Here is a 21,828-nt window from a genome sequence, read left to right on the forward strand (position 1 = left end):
ATCTGTTGTCCCATTTTACAGGAAAAGAAAACCAGAGGTTCAGAAAGAGGAAGTATTTTTCCTAAGGCCACCCCACTGGCCAGCAGCAGAGCCCAGGATCCCACAGGGCGGAATCTTGCATATTCCATTCCCAACTGGGTTTCACATTCCATTCTCACTTTCTCTGCCACATGTTTCCCGCTTGGGGCTTGGGCTCCCTTACCTCCCTTGGGCTGGGCTCCGGGGTCATTCCTTTCAGCTGAAGCAGCCAAGCCCAGCAGCAGGCTCTGCGGGAGGAAGGCAGCAGCACCCGGGGCGCCTGAGAGTGCAGTCCTGGTTTGGGGCCGCTCCCCGGCCAGGGCACTGGAGGGGTCAGAGACAGGAAGGGGGCCCGGCTGCTTCGCAAGGCGGGCGGCATCTCCAGGCCGGAAAAAGGCCCCGATGACCTTGGCCAGGGGCCACGGCCACCCCCTTCTCCCTGTCAGACGTGTGGGTCCATACGCCCCCCACTGTCCTCGGGCCAGTAGCTGTCCTGGAGCACCAGACAGAGGCGCGGGGGCAGGTGGGTGGGAAGGGAATTCAGGCTTTTTGGGCTGAGTCACAAGACAGGAAGGGACTTCGGAGAAACTGAGCCAGGCTGGGGGTGATAAGGCCTGTGGAGGGTGAGGGGACTGCCAGGGTCGGACAGGAGTCTGGAGAGAGGGAAGAGGAGAGCAGGACACAGGAACACAACGACAGAGAGGGACAGAGAGGGGGCACAGTTCCAGATAGCAAGTGGAGAAACAGAGAGAAACGGCAGCAAAGACAAAGCCAGAGGGACTAGATGGAGACAGAGACGCAGAGAGAGGAGAGAGGGACGCAGAGGCAGGGGGTAGAACGGCACACAGAGAAGGAGAGGGACAGAAGGGGACAGGGATTTCCCAGGGGAAGGGAGCGGCCTGGGCGGCTCCTCAGCTGGCCTGAGCTGCCTGCTGGACTCAGGAGGGAGACAGTGACGCGCCCGGGTGGAAACTGTCACGTCCCTCGAGGATGAGGGTGCAGGGAGGACACCAGACATGAGCCACGTCTAGAGAAAGGAGGCGGCAGGATGTTATGGAGGACTGAGTGGGCAGAAGGGCAGGGAGGTTGCAATAGGCTGGATTCACTGGTCTGGAATTTTCAGTGAGGAAAAAGGACAGAGAATCTGGTTGTCTTGGGCTCTGCGAGAAGACTGGACTGGCCCGGGCAGGGTCGTCACATAGAGGGCCAGGTCCCCCACCCCACCTCTTCACAGATGGCAAACAGAGGTCCAGGGAGGGGAAATGACTGGCCCAAGGTCACACAGTTTTCAGGTCTTCTTGCTCATTCATTCATTTATGCACTCATTGATTTAACAAACAATAACTAAATACTGTGCTACATACTAAGGGGACATGGACGAGTATTAGATGGTCTCTGCCCTTGGGAGCCCACAGTCTGATGGAAGAGGCAGGCATGACAGCACAGTGTGCCAAGTGCCATGACAACAGGATGCTCAGGGGCGTGGAAGTCAGTCTGGAGATTCAAAGGCAGCTCCCTGGCAGATCACCCTGAATGGGCAGGTGCCATCTGCCTCTCCAGGGCCATCCTGTGCCTGCCCAGCTGTTGAGGACCTCACAGGGGGTCTCCCTGGGGTGGGATCCAGGACTAAACTGAAAGGTGAGTAGGAGCCAACCAGGAGGAGCGGGCAGGGAGAGCCGGCCAGGGAGAGGAAACTGAATGAACGAAATGCATTGCACTGGGGGTCACAAAATCCTGCTCACAGCATTCTCCAGTACATGAGGAAGCTGGGATTATTTTGTTTGTTACTACTCTGACTTTCCACCAGAACTTGCCCCACCCTTGGTTAGCTGGAAAAAATTACATTATGTCATCTAATTTGATTTAAAGTTTGGTCTGATCTGATCATTTAAACAGAGGTAATATCAGTCCATCTTGTATAAAAATGCTTCGTCCTCACACAGCTTCCACGTCCACCTGCCCTTCAGCTATATGGGGGTTTGGAGGGAGTGGGAGGGGGCTTAACGGGAATAGCCAGGCAGGTAAAGGATCACCCTGAATGGGCAGGTGCAGTTGATTCCATCCGCCTCTCCAGGGCCATCCTTTGCCTGCCCAACTGTTGAGCACCTCACACGGGGTCTCTATAGCTAATGAACTTGAGGTCTTCTTTCAGCCCAGACCATGCCTTCAAGGGTGACCCTGGCTGATCTGACTGTACCTGGGCTCCTGGTACCTGCAGAACCCCAATCTCTGCCCTGTTCCCCATCTAGCCCCCTACCCATGGGCTCCCCTCAGCCTCTGCCATCTGGGGGCCCTTTACCCTTCTGGTCCTGCATGTTCACTGGCCCTCAATCCAGCCTCCAGGTCCCTTGAGACATAAGCAGCCCAAGGAAGCAAATGCTCAGGCCTCCCTCTCCTGGACCACCCTACAGGTGTATGTTTATAGGGCTGCATTGCCCTGTTGCCGCATGGAACTCCACAGTATGAATGTATCTGAGTTTTAACCACCCTCTATTCTTATACATTCCCCCCCTTTTTTCAGTATTATGAACAATGCTTCCATAAACATCCTTGTACTTTCCTGTTTGTGCAGATATGCAGGTGTTTCTCTGGGGTAGATACCAGGAGGTGAATCACTGGGTCACATACATAAAGGTATGTGGGTTTTTTCCCCCAAAGACCCACTAGTCAACAAAAGGTAAATTCTGATGGAGTCTTTCAGATGGCCCCCAAAATAGCTGCATGACTTACATAGCCAGTAATTCTTGAAAACATTGAGTATCATTGATATTTTCAAACTTTGTCAGCCTTATAGATGAAAACTAATTTCCCAATCCATGTTCCTTTTAAACTTGCATCTCCCCAATGACCAGCAAGGAGGGCATCTTCACATGTATAGACCCTTTTTACTCTTTTGTGACTTTCCTACTCAAACACTTTGCCCACTTTTCTATTGAATTGTCTATCCTCTCTTATTGATTTATAGGACTTTTTCAATTTTCCAGACGCTGATCTCTTCTTACATATGTGGCAAATATTTCTCTTGACTGGTCGCTTGTGTTTTAACATGATTTTGTCTCTTATTACAAAGAAGTTCCTAATGGATATATAGTTAAATATAGCAAACTTATTCTTTAGGACCACTGTCTTATTTTTTTCTAAATTTAAATTAAATTTTGCTCAGATCTCCAATCTGGTCTCTCTCTCTTGGGGAGAAGCCCCTGCAGTATCCCTCACACAGTGGGAAAGTGGCTTTCCCAGCCAGTGAGCCAGCCCCTGTGTCCCAGCAACTTCGTGCCACCACCACTCCGGCTGCCACCTGGGCCCACAGCATGGAGACTTGGTCCTCTGTGATCTGTCAGCCAAAGCAGGGCCCTCTGCCAGGCCATCACCCTGCTGCGAGGGGTCATCCCTCTGGCTCCACTCCAAGCTCAGATAAGGGTGCACAGCACCTGGTCTCCTTGCCTGGCAGCTCTGCCTGCGTGGCCCCTGGCCATGGGTGGTGCTGGCAAGGTAGAAGTTGGTGCCACCATCCTCTCAAAGATAAGACTTCTGTCCCCTCTTCTCCTCTGGGTCAGTTCAGGGGTCTGGCAGCTTTTCGTTTTCAGCCCACAAAACACTCTAATTGCACTCTAACTATACTCCCTTTCCCTGTCCCCACCCAGGGAAGGCTTGTCTCCATGCCTCCCTGCCCACCCCTTTCAAAGCGTGTCTGTGTTTCCCATGACTTGAGAAGAATATGAATCCTCCAGCATCAGCCTCCCTCCCTCTCAGCTCCCTGTGCCCTGACAGCCCGAGCACATGGCATTGAACCATCAGGGCTCCCCTTGCTCAGTGTCCATTCCCAGGCAACCCCAGAGCCCAGGATTCAGGCTGCTTTCAAGGTCTGTCTTCTCAAGAACCCTGACCCACCACCCTCTGCCCCCAAGAACCCCTCGCTCTCCTAGGACAGCAGGGGCCCCCTCTGTAGCAACATTGTGAGAAAGTCCACATTCAGGGATTCCAAGGTCATTGTCTGCCTATAACTGTTCTCATTAAAGAGAATATAGTTTACTTCCTTACAGGGCACTACTGATAGGGCACCCACTGCCCATCTGAATTTTAGGGTGACAGCTAGGGTGATACAGACATTCAGAGCAGGAAGGTGCTCTGTGGGGAGGTGCTCTTTAAGGAGCCACTAAGCCTGAAATGCCACCATATAGCATGTACTCCATTTCACTGTGTAAAACATTGCCTTTTGGGGGCTCTTTCTTTAAAATGCAGACATACTCATTTCTTTCTGCTTTAATATGAATGAGTTTATCACTGGGTTCCCTTACAACAAGAAAGTCCATGGCAATGAAACTGCCCAGGTTTTCCAGGGACATCCCAATTCTAAATATTAAAATATTACATTAACCGATATCTATATAACCAAAGTTTGTACTCCCTTTAAATGCATTCTGTTCTTCTCCATTAAATGACTTGTCAAATGTGTAACTACATATGGTTTAATTTTCATGCCTTATCGACAGTTAACCTTGTCCCAGGCTGTGAGCTGGGACTGGAGACATAAGAGCAAAGACATGGTCCCTTTGAGATGGAGCTGACAGCCACAGGGGAGGACAGGTGGGCAACAGTACACCCAGCAGAGGAGCAGGTGCTGGCTCAGAGGTTTGGACAGAGCCAGCTGGGGTGGGTAACTAACTGCCTGAGGAGGTGGGCAGGTCCTGGAGGATCTCTGGGTATAGCCAGACGGAATAGACTGACAAGGACATTCCAGACAGATGGAACAGTGTATGAAAGCCCGGAAGCTGGCAGCATCTGGCCTTCAGGGAATAGCTAATGCCTCGGCACCGTGAGGGCCAGAGAAGAGGTGGATGGGGTGGGAGGAAGGCAGCAAGGCAGGGACCAGATCACGAAGGGCCTTGCGTGTACTAGTCTAGAAAGAAGTTTGTGGGTTTTGTCTTGAATGCGGTCAAGAACCCATGGAAGGTTTCATTCATACACATACAGACAAATTCACATGTCCTCAGTATACATCTTGATGAATTTTCACAAGTAACAAACACACTCATGGAACCAGCACCCAGACCGAAATAGGGAACACGTCCGGCATCCAGAAGCCCCCACAGTTTACTGCCAACAGCTCTGTGCTCCCAAGGTTGACCACTACCCTATCTTTAGTACCACAGATTGTTTTTTGCCTGTTTTTTGACTTTGTGTAGGTAGCTTGTGCAGCACGACCTGTGTTGTGTCTTCTTTGCTGTGCAGCAGTGTGTCTGCGAGACTCCGCGACGGTGCTGCAACGGCAGCGGCTCGCAGCGCTCCGCGGCGGGGAGCCACCGCTTCTGCTCAGGGGTGTCTGGGCGGCCTCCAGTTCTTGGCCATGCGGCAGAGCGCTATGAACATTCTTTATGGTTTTAATTTATAAAGAGCAGGAATTCGCTTCCCATTTCTGGAGACCGGGAAGCCCAAGATCAAGGCACCAGCAGACTCAATGTCTGGTGAGGGCTGCTCTCTGCTCCCAGGGTGGCGCCTGATGGCTGTGTCCCCACAGGGCAGAAGGCGGAAGGGCAGAGAGGGGCAAATGCCATCCATGTGAGGCCTCTTTTATAAGGGCCTTCCTCCCATTCACAAGGGAGCAGCCCTCGTGACATAATCACCTCCTAAAGGCCCATCTCTTATCACTATTACATTGGAGAGTAAGTTTCAACATGAAGTTTAGGAGGACACAGATCCAAACCATGGCACAGGGTGAGGAAAGCGGCCACACATGGGCCGGACAGGGGTTGGGTGTCAGTCTTAGGAAGGGCAATCACGCTAGGCTGGCCAGCTGGTTTAGCCCAAGTAGGGTAACAAGGGGCTCTGCAGTGGTGGGTAGGGGGCTGGTCAGCTTGGTTAAGGTGTAGAAGCCAAGGAAGGTAATGAAATTGTCCACGTGGTGAAAAGTCCAAGTGGGATTTCAGAACTGAAGCAGATAAGGAGGCTTTCCACAGGTGGGGGTGCCCCACAGCAGGTGTTAGGTTCTGCTAAGGGTGAAGAGGGGTTGTGGGGGTGATGGGAGACGGGTTGTATACAGCCAATTGATCAAATAGATAAGCCTATAATGGATAATGTGAGATAGGCTCTTTCTTTCTTTGTTTTCTATTTTTTTTGGTCTTTTTTTCCTTTTTTAAATTTTAATAGATTTAGAGGATACAAGCTGGAAGAATATTTTGCATATGTCTTCCAGTACACGTACATATGCATCTCCATTGGTATATTCCTAAAGGTAGACTTGCTGGGTCAGAGAGTGTGCACATGTTCCACTTCAATATTACGCAGGATGCCAAATCACTTTCTACAGCTTTGTAGTTGGAGGGGTTTCAGCAAGGAGGAGGCAGGAGCAGGACCTGGGTCCTGGCAGTCCCCCTCTGGACAGGCTGAGTGTGAGGGGCATAGCGACATCCCAGTGGCCCTGTCCTGAGGCCAGGGGACAACAGGTCTAGATCTGGGGAGCTGAGCAGGCTAACGATTGGAGAGGATGGAGAGTATGTGGATTGAGGAAGGACAGGGACCAGGGACAGGTCCTGGACACAGTTAGGGCAAGGGAGCCATGGAGGTGACTGACTGAGAAGGTGCAGCTCAAGAAGAAGGACAATCCAGCAAGGGGAGGAGAGCAATCCTGGGGGCCCAGGGAGCAACTGGAGGAGGGCAGGCCTGGAGCACCAGAGACACTAAGTGGGCCAGTCGGTCAAGACTGAGCAAGAAGTGTCCACCAAATTTGACAAGGGAGCCTCAGGGGACCTTGAGGAAGGCATGGTCAGCAGGGCTGGCATGCACGCCAGACCGCAACAGGATGGGCAGGAGAGAGATGAGTGACAGCTTTAAGAACTGCATCTGTAAGCACGAGAGTGATGCCACTGAAGTCATCCCACCTGGAGGCCAGGCACACCTCATGTGCAGAGCAGGTGTGAGCTGCTCTCCCTCTGCCCTCCCCTCTCCCCAGCACCCGCCCACCCCCCAGGTTGAGTAGGAGCCATTCTGCTGTTCCAACCAACAAGGTGTCCTGTGACCAGTGTATTGTGAAGGAGGGGTGTGGGGAGGAGAATGGGGATTTGAGGAGATTAAAAGAGCCTGGCAATTCTCTGTGCTTCCATTGCTTACCTGAAGCTTAAAGATTATTAGAGGGTGTGGAAATGGGAATGGCTTCGTGGGATAAGAGCTAGAACAAAGAACTCCCCAAGCATTGTTTCCAACACAAAGCAACTTTGGCCACTGTCCAAGTCCTCTCCTTCCTGGGGACACCCCGCCCTCCACTCTCCCCAGGTATGGCATTCTCATACCAAGGAGACCTGCATCCTAGACCTACAGCCACACAGGAGTGTTGAGCCAGGCCCCGTGTTCAAGGCTTCCCACATGGCATCGTCTCATTTCATTCTCGTGCCAATCTGATGAAGCTGGTAGAGTGTATCATTATCCCTATTTTACAGGTGAAAAAACTGAGACTTGGGGAAGTAAAGTGACTTAGTCAAGATCAGCCCAGTCGGGAGGCTGCAGACACTGGCTCCAAAGCCTGTGTGCTTCTAACCCGATACTCTGTGGATCCAGTGACGGTCTTTTCCGTGAGATCTGGGTAAGGACTCAGGTTTGCATTGGGTGACCCAGATCTCCCCAGCCCTGTCAGGGGAGCCTCCCCATCATCTTTCAACCTAAGGGGCCACTTACACCAAGACAGCAACAGACCCTGCAAAACAAGCAGGGCTGAGAATCTCTTGGCTCAGAGCACTGGACCGGCCTACCAGCAGACTAACTGTTGGTGTCCTCCTGTGAATGCACACCTCAACTCAGAGGCTGATGGGCCTGTAGAACTTGATGGATCTTCATTCAATCTTATCTGATTTATTTTCGTGAAGTTCCTTGTATAGGCACGCACACACGTGCATTCTCACAAGCCCTGCTCACCCTTACATGCAGAGCCAAGCCTGCAGTTACACACGCTCCTAGCCAAGAATATATGACCCGAGGAGCAACCTACTATCGGTTGAGTCGGGGGAGGGGCGTGTGCAGTGGCAGCGGGCAGACAGGATGCAGAACTCTGTTATGCGGGAAATGTCAAGGTCCTGCACAAATAGGGTTCTGTTTCAGCTCCCACTCCAAAAAGAGAGTGAAGCTTCCAGCCAGAAGGGGCTTTGCTGCTCCATCCATCACAGCAGAATGGCAGGTGCTCACTGCAGAGACCCAGGACAGAGGTGCAGGTTGGGAAGATGGCTGGGCCGCGCCACGTGGGCTTGCTCGTGGGCGCTGCAGTGCAACCTTACTGCTTAACTTCTGCTGCTGGTGGGCCTGACTCTGGTCAGTTTAGGGTTCTGTCAGGCAATTCAGGGCTTTCTCCCACCCCTTCTTATTAGAGTGCATCTAAGTTCTGGAGGCAGGAAAGGGACAAAGTGCCAGGGCATTGTCCAGGGTCATCTTGGGTCCATGAGGGCCTCCCCCGGTGCCCCAGTTCCCATTGGTAGCTTGGTCCCCAGCATCTCTCCCCACTGGCATCTGTGGAAGGCCCACGTTTCTATCTGATCAGACCCACTCTTAGATCTGGGCGTAAGGGGCCTGGGCTTTGAGGTTTAGAGGCCCACGCACATCACAAAAACTGAAATACAAATATACAGATGCAGTCTGGTAAGAAATCATTTTGAAAGTCCACCAACCAATTGAGCAAACAAAAATCATGGGAGACAGAAGTGAAAGGCAAACCTCCCCCATGCCTGCCAGGCCAGAGGCTCGGGGCTGCGAGCACATGTCTGTGTGAGCACTGAGCACTCCAGTGTCAGACATGCCGAGTGTCAGGAGGGGAGGGAACGTTGGAGAGGTGGGTCCCTCACTCCCTCACATAGCCAAGTGGGCTCTCAGCTGCCCCAGCGTGCTGGACCCTGCAGATCAGCACTGCAGCGCCATTAACCTCACAGCAAGGCTGAGCGCCCGGGAGGTGAGGAGCTCAGCCGGGCTTTGGTGCAGTAATTAAATCAGGGCCAAGGGGAGTGGGTGGGAACTGAGCTCAGGGAGGCTTGGCTAAAGCTCTGGGGATTGCAAGGGGGCAGAGGACAGGAGTCCCCAGCTGTGGCCTCTTTCCTGACTCACCAACCCACAGAGTCTCTGTGCAGCAGGGGAGGCAAGGCCCAGAGGGAGGCAGTGGCTCCTTCAAGGGCACAGCTGGGCTGGAATTGAAGGCGAGTCTTTGGATAAATGGGTTCTGCCCACCTCCCCGTGCACCGCAGGAGCCGTGGAAGCTCTAAAGATGTGACTTGCTCCCATGTGGCTGGGGCTTTGTTTCTTCATCCTAAGATAATGATGTTAATGAGACCAAGTCACCGAGTCCCACCTTGACCTAGGCAGGTCTTTTCATCCCCACGACTACAATTTCTAGCTCCAAAAGACAAATCTTAAAGATAACTGGTCAAACCAGTAAACTCAGCAAATGGATTTTCTGCTGGTTGGACTGCCCGGACCCAGGCAAGGAAGCAGGCAGCCCAGATCACATCTCAGGACCATTGGTCAGGGGCACGATCAATCAGTGGTTCATGCGTGACTCAAGGGCAGCATCTGGGTCCCCAGCACCCAGTGCAGAGCTTCTCGCAGAGGACACGAAAGCAGAAACCAGGTCTGTTTGCCTGGACTAATATCCCCTTGCCAGGAGCAGAGCCTGACACAGTCACAACACCAAGACAGATGTGTAGGGTGGAAGGACAGTGTGTAGGACAGATGTGGGGTGCAGGATGTCTTCCCTTTGCCCCTCTAGGTCTTCTCTCCACCCTCCCCCACCTGCCCTGTGCCCAGAGGCTGACCTAAAGGGACAGCATCAAGGGGCTCCAGGGCCACTTGGCTTCTGGTAGGGTTGAGCCACAGAAGAGCCTGGCTGGGGATGGAAGGAAAGAAGGGAAGGAGGGAGGAAGGCAGGGACACTTATTCCTGGGTTCTCTCTCCAAATGGCGCCTCAGACTGGCCACATCCCTTGACAGAGGCACCACTCCAGTTGGGTGGCCTTCTCTGCCGGGCTGTCTCCCTTCACCCCTCAGGCTCTGGTGGCGTCAGCCTCGCTGTTCCTGACTCTAGAGTACTAGTAGGAGCCTTCACCTCACCCCACCCTCATCTTCATGAATAGTCCCTTTATTAAGCCCACCTTGAGCTGTGCTAAGGAAGTGTGAGTCTTTTCTGTTGGGATCCTGACTGACACAGACGGGTAACTAGTTGGATGGACAGATGGAAGGAACTAGTATAATGTAATAATTAAGAGCCCGATTTTGAAGCCTAGACTTTCTTCCTAGGTTGGCCATTTATTAGATGTGGGAACTTGGGCAAGTTGGACAATGTTTCTAAGATTTCATTTTCTTAGCTGTGAAGTGGGAATAAAATAACTTACAGGGCTGCTGCGAGGATCAAATGTGGTGACAAACGCAGAGCTGAGCGTCTCGCTTGGCACATAGTAAGTGCCCAGTAAATGGCTGCTGCTGCCACCGAGGCTGGCTGGCCAGTCAGGTGAGATGAAGGCACAGCGTCTCCCTCAGCTTATACCGCCTGAAGTGCGTGAGTGAAGAGGTCAAGCCAGTTGGTGGCACAAAAGTCTCCTGGTTCTTCCCCTGGTGACCGCCAGGCTTCCCCTCCCTTCCCTGGCCTGGCTTTGGGAAGCTCTGGTTGTGTTCTCTCTCCTCTCCTCTGAGCTGGAGTGGGGGTAATCAAGGTAGGCATCTGCCTCCTGCTGGGGGTGCCTTGGTCATGGCCTTCCCATCCCCGAGTGGGGGTGTGGGGAGCACAGCTGAGCACTCACCAACGTGAGCAACCATGGCAGTCCAGGGAAGCCTCTAGACACTGCAGCCTTGCAGGCTTCCAAGCTGCCTTTCCAGGAGGCCCATGAAGCAAAGGCCAAGAGACCACAGAGCTTTCTGTTGAGGAGCATTCCAGGCCATGGGCCCCAGTGAGGCTGGAGAGGGACCCCAAATCTCCCCATTAGGCCCGTCCAAAGCCCGGGCAAGGAGGACTGTCCCTGTCACTGGGAGGCTGGCCTCCCGCCATGCCGAGGAGCAGCCCTGGACCCCTTGCCCACTGGCTTGGTGCCCTTGGAGCCCCAGCCCCCAGTGCAGGCTCACATACCCACTCCCAGCCCTGCAAGCAAGGGAGTTCATGGAGGCCCCCTCTGAGCCAAGGGCCACCCCAGGCCCCGGGAGCACAGATAAGGCCGAAGTGGTCCCCTGTCACATCCCCAGAGGTGCATAGAAGAAGATGGTTGAGTTCAACCCCTCACTTTCCAAGTATGGACAGTGAGACCCAGAGAGAGGGGCATGACCTGCCCAAGGCCACCCAGTTCTTTGGAGCACAGCCTGTTCCAGCCTGGGTTTCACAACCACCAGGCCAGTGTCCTTACACCTCCTGAGTCAGCAGGAGTCGAAAAAGAGGAGGCAAAGAGGAGGCAAAAGGTTCAGAGTCTAAAGTCAGTCATCGCTTGAGGCCAGGGAATTGAGGGATTTGCACACTGACCTGGGGTCACAATCTGGCCCTACTACCATCATGTTGGGAGGGAGCAACTGGCAGGTCACCTGATCTTTCTTAGCCTCGATTTCCTCAGCTTTGAAATTAAACTAATAACTCTTTCTTGGCATAGTCCTTACGAGAACATAGAACACCTTGCGTGCTGTGCCAGGCACACAGCAGGCCTGAAGGACGTGTAGTAGGTTGGACAAGTTTTTCAAGTGATGGATCCACCTAATAATTATCTTTTTTTATTAGTATTATTATAGCATAATGATTATCGACCGTGCACTCCTATGCATATTACTTTATCTCTCAGTCTCCAAATCCAAACAAATGGAGATTATATACAAAGCACTTTGCATAAGTCGTGGCACATAGTAGGTGCTCACTAAAGCTTGGTGTGCTCCCTCTCCTTCCCCTCCTCACACAGTCAGTCCCTTCTTCCATGAGTGGCTGCAGGGGAACCTGTCCTCTCTCCTAGTTACCACAGCCCTGTTGGCATGAAGCCGAAAGTGCGACTGAAAGATGGGAGAGGAATGAGCAGCCGGCTTCTAATACCATCTTCTCAGAGAAGTTTAAAAAGTTAAAAGGCAAAAAAAAAGTCATGTTTCTAAAAACCAGACACAGTGTGACATTCTCAGGTCACACCCAAGACCTCTGGTGGGTTCTGGGACAGGAGACCAGGGCAGTGCAGACAGCCTCTCCCTCCTCCACTCGCCCCTGCCAGCACTCTCCCAGGCTGCCCGAGTGGAATTCAGCACGAGTCAGCTCCCTGTGTTCTGGGTCACAGCTGATCAAACAGCTGGAATATCCTTCTGGCAGCTGGATGCCACCTGGAGCCATAAGGGAACAGAAGATTCCAGATCCGAGAAAGCCCGGGAGTCTCTGGGTCTAGCCTTCTGCCACCAGATGGGTAGCTGTCACATGTTGCAGGGCAGAGGCTGGCACTGTCCAGGGGTGGAGAGGCCACCCCATCCCTGATGCCCCCTGCAGGGCTCTCTCTCATGCCAGTCAGGGAGTCCTTCCTCCCAGTAGCCCCGGACAGCGCCCCGTGCTGGCCTCGTGTGTGCTGGCAAGGGAGTAACACAGAGGTGAACAGAAACCTGTACCTTCCGCCGTCTGTCTCGCTGGATGTCGTTGTCTGTTTAGCACCCAACTCCTCTATCAGTCCAGACCCAGGTGAGGCAGGACTTAGATGGCACAGGGCACAGGAGGTACTCTCTAAATAGCTGTTCAATGTTGAATGAATGGATGAACAAATGAATCAGTAGCCAGGCTCCATAGGAACATTTATGCTCACTATTTCGAAGGCAGTCCATTTTCCTAAAGGGAACATGCTGGAGGTGGTGGGCTCAGGCCAAGGCAGGCATAGCCGGCCCCCCGGGTTTCCTTCTGACACTGGGGAGGTGCCATCCATTGGAGTGCCCCCTGCTACCCAGAACCTTCCCATACGTGCCTGGGCTCCAGACCAGGAGCCAGGGGATCCCCAGGCCTGGAAATTCCTACTGGGCTTGTGTAACTCCACCCACTCCCCAACAGGGCCGAGCATTCTCAGCACTGCTTCTTGGAAGGAGAAGTTGGCTCATGATCAGAGTTCTGAAATTCCCTGCAGGAAATGGCCTTTTGAGTGAGGGGAAAGGTCCCTGATGAAAGGAGCCAAGAATCCCTGGCTCTGGTTCTCTCTCCAACAATTGCGGTCATGGGATGCAGGTTAAATGGACCTGGGTTCCACTCCAGCTCTGCTGTTTTAAGACTCAGCTGTTTTCTGGCAAGGTACTTACCTCACTGAGCCCTGGATTCTTCCTTCTGAGAAGGGATTATAGTATCTGCCTCAACAGGTTCTCCTGAGGATTACACACGGAACCAGCAGAGCTGGTGTTCAGCTGGCACGCAAAGATTCTAACCTGCTGCTTGGTAAATAGCCACTGCTCTGAGCCCCCGAGTGCCCTTCCGCACAGCCCAGCACCCCCACCATGACTCAACAACCAAAGGGTTAACATTGAGCCAGCATGGTGTCCAGGTCCCAGGTGAGCCTTCTGATTGGTTCATGCCCACACTGAGCTAAATGGGTGTGAGTCAATGGTCTGCAAACTGCAGAGTGCTGGTTAACCCCAGAGCCACACCAGCTCAGATCCACCTCCTGAACCTGGATATTCACCCACCTCTGGGACCCTCCACCTGGAAGCCTCGTGGGCAGGGCACTCACAGCCCTCCTGTTACACTCCTCCCAGGGATGGGCTCCACCTCTGTCCAGCTGCCCCAGGCAGACAAGCCTGGGAGACCCCTTCCTTACCCAGTCTCTCCCCTGTCTGGCAATTCTGTTTCTTCCAAGGATCTGTCCCTTCCTCCTGCCCTCACCCACCTGGTACACTCATAATTTCAGAATAACCACCTCCTCACTGTCCTGTGGACGCCAATGTATCCTTCCATTTCATTCTCACACTGTGGACACAGCCACCTTCCAAAAGCAGGGACCTCACTGACCCCGCAGTGGAATGTGAGCCATCGTTGACAACATCCCTCCGTAATGGTTGCCAGAGGTTGGGTTCGGGGCTGGAGACAGAGATGAAGATCTGCTTGCTCGAGGTTTATTGGTGAGAACTCCCAACATCAGCACTTGGGGGAGTGACTGAAGCACGACTGGGCAGAAGGACAAATTGGGCTGTGATGCAGACTCTATGAAGGCCTCAGCTAGCCTCTCAGGGAGCTCTGGGGCTGGAAGGACTCTTCGTCCTTGTCCCCAGTTGAGTCGGGGGCCTGGGCCTTTACATGTTAGAGGCAAGGACCCTCAAAGACCCTCAACTCCCCTATGACTCGTCCTACACACGGACTTCGCCCTGGAAAATTCCAGCTATAGCTCCGAGAAGAATGCAGTCCATGACGTGCTGACCAGCTGACCACGGGATGCTCCAGGGTATGCTGACTGCAATTGTTCCCGACCACCTGCCAGGTTAGAGATGAGTAACCAGTCAAAAACAGGATACTGATAAGACGCTGATTGGGGCTAATTAACCCAGACCCAAGCCTCATCGTCAACACTCTATTTTTTTGTTTCTACTTCCTTGTTTCTGTATGCTTATAAAACCTACTAAGAATCTAAGTAAAGCAGACCTTGACAATCATTCGCTTGGTCTTGTTTCTTTCTCTCGCTCATCTCTTTCAGGCACGGTCCCCCTCGCCCCCGCGAGTAACAGAAGGTCCCACGGGTCGGGACATTTACACCCCCGTAAGAATTGGTTGCTGCATGCAGGCTGGCCCTGGGAAGGGGCAGACTTTGGGGGAGGAGGCAGTGGCAGTGGAGGAGCCTCAACTGCAAGCTGCCTGCCATCAGCACTCCCCATAGCCAGGGGCCTGGGGGTAGGGGACACAGGCATTGGCGGTGCACCACGGTGCCCACCGCCGCAAAGGTGCTGGGGTCCTCCTGCCCTGGCTCCCTCACCTTAGGAAACATTCCTCAGGATGCTTATCACCTGATGAAGCCTTGGAGACAAATTGTGAAAGTCCGATGCTGCACACAGGCTCTTCCCACTCTGCCCCAAACTCCATTCTGCCTTCACCTCGCCCTTCTCCCCGCTTGCTTGCGCCCAACTTGCTAACCAGCTTGTGCTTCTTGCAGTTTCCCAAGCTCCACATGCTATTTCACACCTCTCTGCTTTTGCACATGTTATCTCATCTGCCTGGAATGCTTTAAATGGAAAAAAGAAATCCTATTCTCTTCTCTCAGCCAGCTCCTACTCCTCCATCAAGACTCCAGCTAAGCTGCCTCCCCTGGGAAATCTGTTAATCCTCCAAAGCTGATGTTCCCACCGCACCCAAGGCACAGCCACTGGGTGCTGCTCTGCCCTCGGGGGCAGGCGCCCGCCTTAGTCCAGGCTCAGATCCACAGGGCTGGTGACTCAGTTTCCAGGCCCCTCGGTGGCTCAGGTGTGTCGTGCTGGGGAGGACGTCTGGAACAGCGGCAGCCAAGGGGAGGAAGCAGCCAGTGCAGAGCCCGGCAGCATGCAATGCGCAGCGTGTGGGGCGGACGCTGAGCAGTGTCTCCTGCTGCTCAACGTCACTGCCGTCGTCATGCTTCTCCCCCTCGCTGCCGTCATCCCCATCATCGTCTTTGTTATCAAGGCCACACTTTTTGAGTGCTGACGATCAGGCTCCCTGCCAAGTGTTTTACAGACACACTTCCCTTTAACCCCTCCTTTATCCTCACTATTAATAACCCCCCAAAATTGGTACTATTATTATAATTTTACAGATATGGAAACTGAAGTTCAGACAGGTTAAGAGCTCTGCCCAAGGTCACACAGCTGGTTAATGATCTGTCTGGCCCAAGGACACCACGCCCGCAGGCAGCTGGGCCACGCTGATCTCATCCCTTCCCGAGCCCTTCCCTTCCCATCACCATCTGCCTGTCTGCAGGGACTCCTGTCTTAAGTGCAAGCACACCCCGCTGAGAAGATGTAGGGTGGACCCAGCTGGAGCAGCTAAGAGGCCTGGGAGGGACTTAGGGAGAGGGTGAGGGAGGACTTTCAGAGCCACATTTGCTCTTCCAGATCTGACCAAGGCAGTTTGATTCTGCTGCGGTCGCTGCGTGTGCTTGGAGAGCTTGTCCCTTCTTCATGTCGGCAAGCAGGGAATCTGAAGTCTCAAAGGGGAAGCGCCCCATCTGAGCTCACACTGACCATCAGGGGTCAGCTAGAGCCTCAGCCTGGACTGTGGGCTCCCAGACCAGGCCCTGCCCACTGCCAGGCTAACTGCAGCAAAGGCCACACCTAAGGGGCAATCTGAGGGCGCTGGGAAGACCTCCTCCTCACCTCCTAAGACTGCCGGCAACGCCCGGCGTCCTTCCAGAGGGCACAGGTCATGAGTCACAAGTGATAAGCCTCTCCCGCCCTGAGGAGGTCCTGCGAGAGAGCTGACTGACCCCAAACCTGTCCATGACAGGGACAGATGGACAAACAAAAGGCCGCATAGCCACAGAAGAGGCTTTTAGCCAGATCGGTTTTAATCAGGGTCCAAGCCTACTAAGTGTGTGAACTTTGGGAAGATATCCGATTGCTCTGGGCCTCAGTTTTCTCATCTACAAAATGGGGATAAGAGTTACTATCTCCCAGAGTTGCTGTGGGGATTCAGTGAGATAGATATTGAGGGTATTTGATGAAGCAACAGGGCCTGGCACCCAGAGCAACTGTAGATGACACCTAGGATTATTATTGAGTCTGGGTCAGACAGAGTTAGTGGATTTGTCTGTGTCTCTCCTGTCCTTGCTGGACAACACTGGTTCCTCCATGTCCCTGGAGTCTAGCACAAGGGCTGGCCGGGGTGCCCAGTGCCTACGGTCTGTTGAATTGTATGGCATCCTGTAGCCCCTGCAGACAGAACTGACCCCAGAGGTTGGTTGGCACAGAAGGAAAGATCAGAGTGAGGAAGCCCTTTCTGCTATTAATAGAACCCTCCAAAGGTAGACGGAAGCCGTGGGGTGTGGAGTTCCCTGGATGCACACAAGCAGAAGCTGGGTGGGTACTGGGCAGTGGTGTGATCACCAAGAACCAAGTAGATCCATCGAATCTACGGGCCTGGGAAGAATGTCCAAGTTGGAAAGCCCTCCGAGGCCTTCAAGTCCAGCCCTCTCAACATAAAGATGGGGAGACTGAGGCTCCAGAAGGAATGGACTTGCCAAGGTAAGCCATTGCCAAATCCAAGGCAAGGAGCATGTCCCCTGTCTCTGCAGACAGAGGACTGGTTCTGTTAAACTGTTTTGCAATAGAGACACCTGAAGCCCAGAAAGGGACATGAGTTTTCTAGGTCACCAAGAGAGTCTGTGACAGACCAGAATCTATCTCTCTGGCTTCAGGGTTCCTCCATGGCCACCTGGGCTGAAGTATTTCAGGCTGGAGGAGTAGGACCAGAAGCCTGGCCCCTACCCCTAGAAAGGCTGGAATGGATCCTTCCTGGTGGCTGGAGGAGCTACCACATGCCGTCCTGACTCTGCTTCCTCTGCCAAACACCAGCCCCGGGAGGGAGGCCTGCAAGGCACAGATTGTCCTACACGTGTGAGGAGGAAACTGGGCTCAGAAAGGGAAGTGGCTGCTCCAGGATCCCACGGCCACCCTGGCCAGGCCAGACCTTCACTCCCAGCCCAGACTCTTTCAGGAGAGGAACAAAGACAGCGAGAGACAGAGCACCAGCTCAGAGGGGGGATTGTGCTCACCTGGCACAGTCAGGGGAGCAGGGAGGAGACATCTGCAACCACTCGGCAGACAGCTGGCAGCCCCTGGGCAGCCCTAGCTCTGCTCGGGTGGGAAGCCTTTGAGAACTGGGAGAAGAAACAGCCCAGATTTGCTGTGTGCTATGAGACCCCACCATTCCCTCAGGGGCCCCCTCCCACCCCTAATATCCATCTTCCCGGCCCTGCACCCACTGGCTGGGCGACTCTGCGGCCTGGAGTGCTGTCCCCCCCTTGTCCCTCTAACTCTTACTCACCTTGTGCTTCTCAGTGGAGGCTTCTCTGAGAGGTGGCCCCTGCCAGATGCCACCTGCTCTGGCCTCCCCAGCCCGGGTGCCTCCTTCCCTCTGTCACAGTGCAGGGCACGCCTGCAGTCACTGTCTGCATCTCTGTCTGCCTCCAGCACCAGACTGGAAGCCTCTAGAAGACAGGACGGTGCTGTGACTTAAGGCAACATCCACAAGTATAGCAAAGGGCTGACCACAAAAGAGCCACAAATTCCTTTCTTCCCTCCCTTCCTCCTCCCTTCCGCAAATCCTGACTGAACTCCCACTCTGTCCCAGGCACTGTTCAGGGTGCAAGAGACAGAGCAGCGCTACGTGATTGTGATGCTACGGGGGCTGGGGGAGGAGATGATAGTGAAAAAATAGTAGTCTAAATAAGTTTGAGTGGTGACAGGTACTACAAAGAAAGTAAAACTGTTTTTGAGCTGAGAACTGCAGACAGGGAGACCAAGGTTTCCGACAGGTAATGGGGCTGGAGAGAGGGAAGTCCCAGCCCCCCATCATCACTTGCCCTGTCGAAGCCACCAGGTGCCCGGAGAGGCTGGCATGTGGGAAGGAAGCCTTGCCCCTCCCCCAGCTGGAAATGCCAGACATCTCTCCCACCCACAGACACACTTCCTGGCTCTCCAAGAATTTGATTCAGCAGCAGTCACTGAGCAGTTACTTATGAAACAGTCGCAATAACTGCCGTCTCACTGAGCCTGGCGAGGCGAGTGTAATTAGCCTCCATGACAGAGAGCCCGGGTCACACACACAGCTCGTCCCTGGCCCAGCTGGGATTTGAACCCAGGTCCATGTGCTTCCCACGACACCCTGGAGCCTCCTGGGCAAGCAAGTGGGCTGGTGGTGGGGAGAGCCAGGACCTGGGTCTAGACGCCAGGGTCCTGATCCCAGGACAGGTTTGCTGAGTGAAAGTCCCTTAACTCCCCTGCACCTGAGCTTCTCTGTGTCAAGAGGAGCCACTAGCCCGGCCCAGCTGAGAGGGCTGCCGTGAGCATCAGGCGAATTGCAGTGTGCACGGATCACAGACAACACCATGGGCGCAGTCAGCCCCTGCACCCGAGACCCCCGGCCCTCTTCTCCGGGTCTTCCTCCCTAATTCCCCAGAGCCCCTGGTGTCTGTGCCTATGCCAAGTAGGCCAGTCACTCATGGCAGGTCTGCTTCTAAGCTTGGGCAAAGGTAAAGTGGCTGTGTGTGAACTCTGCTCACCTCGAAGCCTGGCAGATAAAAAGCAGGGGTGGGGCTGATGGCAGGAGTGCCAGTCTGAGGAAAGATAAGGGCAGGTCAAGGGTCAGGTGTCCCGGCTTCATGCTGAGGCAGGATGACTTGACAATATCCCCACTCCCTGTCCCGAGAGAGCCAGCTGCTGTTCACGTGCTTGGAGGGGAGGCACAGCTGCCTTTGCTGGGGGTCTGCCGTGTGCTTGCTGCTTTCTCAGGCGCTATCCCACCTGGCCACTACACGCAGCGCAGAGTTTAAGTCACCATTCCATGTTGCATGACTGTACTAGTTTGCTAGGGCCACCGTAACCAAGAACCACACACCAGGGTGGGGCTTAAACAACAGAGATGCATTTCCTCACTGGAGCTGGGAGTCTGAGGTCAAGGTGTCAGCAGGGTTGGTTTCTCAGCCTCGGCTGTTGATGGCCGTCTTCATGCTCACGTGTGTGCTTGCGCCCAAACCTCCTCTTCTTAGAAGGACACCAGTCATGTTGGATTAGGGCCCACCCGGGCGACCTCATTGTTAACTTGGTTACCTCTCTAAGGACCCTGTCTCCAGATACAGTCACATTCGGAGGCACCGGCGGTCAGCACTTCAACACACGACTTTGCAAATTTCAGCCTCTAACAGTGAATAAGTGGCAGAGCAGACTTTGAACTTGGGTCTTTCTGGTTCAAAAATCTACCCTATTTCTGTCATATCACCTTCCCCTTCTTCTCCCTTAAACCCAAATATTTCTCACTGTCCTGCTCCAAAGGGAGCCAACACATTCTGAATGTCGACTCCATAGCAGGGGCTTTGCCCCGTTACTTCTTCTAACACTTCGATGCTGACAGGTGGGCACCACGAAGACACTGAGGCTCCGAGAAGGGAAGCAGCCCCGGTGCACACAGGGAGGCAGCGGCCGTGGCAGGGCAGAGCTCAAGTGTGTCTCATCCTGCCCTCTGCCCTCTACTGCTCCTCCTGGGGTAACGTTCACATGACTTGACCAGTGCACAGCGGCATAGCAGTGTGGTGGCATGTCCAAGTGGATGGGGCACTCCTGCCTGGGCAGAGGGCTGCAAGACATTAACCATTTAATTGCTGAGTACCTGGCCAGAGGGGGGAACGCCAGGGCAAGTTAGGGAAGTGGCTATTTCCCAATCAATATTTTTGCAACCAGTAAAGCAGCTCCAATACATACTGTCTGAACGCCAGCCCTCTTCTCTACCACCAGTCACTCCTTTGGGGGTTAGGACCATTGTGGAAAGCCAGAATTAGCCGGTAGAAATGCAAAAACTGCCAGGAACTTCTCCTGACCTAGAGGGAGCTGGAGAAGATGGAGTTTCCTTCCTTTGAAAGGAGAACCCAAGTCTAAGGAGTTATCACTCAGAGCAGAGGGTGCAAGCCTGGCAGCAGCCTGAGGAATCACACTGCCCAAGCCCCTCACTGCACATTTAGGAAGAACTCACGTCCAGGAGCCAAGGATTTGCCCAGGAATGTGCTGTGAGGTGGGCCAGAGCCAGAGCTGGAAACCAGGCTCCAGCCCCACTGATTACATCTGCCCAAGTGTCCTGACCTTATCAGAATGACCGTCCCATGCCTACCCATTGCTCCACTCCATGACGTTGCATCTGATTTCAACAGCCTCTCAGTCTACCGGCTTCCCCTGGAGATGAGGAAGCCCAGAACAGGGCAGCGGAGTTCGTCAGAGCAGGTCTCTGACCCGGCCTGGGCTGGCCTGGGCGAGGCTGGCAGCCACCGCTGGGAGCAGATGCCTCATACAGCTGCCTGTCCCGGTCCAGGCCAGCTGACTGTGCTGTCGACCACAGGGCCTGCACGCGCCCCTACCCATGAGTGAGAGGGCAGGGGCCACGTGGCATAACTGGAACTCCCTCCACTCTGGGCCCCCACGTATGGGAAGCAGTTAGGAGCACTGACTTTGAAACCATAGGGCCTGGATTCGAGTCTTAGTTCTACCACTTAATAGCTCTGTGAGTTGAGAAAGTTACTGACTGTCTCCATGCCTCAGTTTCCCTGTCTGTCAAATGGGCGGGGGGTGATAACAGCAGTGCCTTCCACGTAGGATTGTGAAGATTAAAAGAGTTAAGACAAGAACAGCCTCTTGCCCATCGTGAGCTTCAGCTAATTGGTTAACTTTGTTTATTTACAGGGGTCACTGTCTCAGCTTTGCCTCTTTTTCACTGAGTGACCCTGGACAGCCACTTGCCCTCTCTGGGCTCCAGTCTGTAAAATGGGGGCATGAGCCCCACCTTCCAGGGTCACTGTGAGCATCAGATGTGGCCCCGGCATGAACACCAGGAAACACTCTACGAATGTTCACTCCTGCAACCACCTCGGGAAGTGGAAACGAAAGCTTCGGCCATGAGTTCACTGACCCTGGCCGCTTGCCGTGTGCCGAGGCATCGCTCCTTTGCGAAATCGTTCCAGGGATGTCTGAGAACACAAAACCTGTGCTGGTGAACTTTCTCCACCCCTGGCGGGTCACCTGAGTTCTGCCATGCGTTGGGCACACACCCTTACATAACTGCACGGCCTTGCCCTGCCCTTTCGCCCTCTCTCCTCCTCCAGCCCGACCCGCCTCCGCCTTCACCTCCCATTCCCTGCTTCCTCCTGTCTCC

The 21,828-nt window shown here is 53.9% G+C and overlaps 2 protein-coding genes across 2 annotated transcripts in view; one reads left to right on the forward strand and one right to left on the reverse strand.

Annotated features, from left to right (window-relative positions):
• The window catches only part of LOC105860273 (guanylate cyclase D-like), a 62,695-nt gene extending 60,362 nt beyond the window's left edge, over positions 1 to 2,333 (reverse strand). Inside the window, exons 1-2 of the mRNA XM_020286842.2 lie at positions 2,318 to 2,333; positions 203 to 511 (exon numbers count right to left, since the gene is read on the reverse strand). Of these exons, the coding sequence (XP_020142431.2) occupies positions 203 to 511; positions 2,318 to 2,333 (325 nt within the window). The remainder of the gene's footprint in view (positions 1 to 202; positions 512 to 2,317) is intronic.
• TSKU (tsukushi, small leucine rich proteoglycan) overlaps positions 1 to 21,828 on the forward strand; it is a 215,662-nt gene that overhangs the window by 169,091 nt on the left and 24,743 nt on the right. The gene's annotated exons all lie outside the window — the stretch shown is intronic.

This window comes from Microcebus murinus, chromosome 4 (assembly GCF_040939455.1).
Source record: "Microcebus murinus isolate Inina chromosome 4, M.murinus_Inina_mat1.0, whole genome shotgun sequence".
Taxonomy (NCBI): Eukaryota; Metazoa; Chordata; class Mammalia; order Primates; family Cheirogaleidae; genus Microcebus; species Microcebus murinus.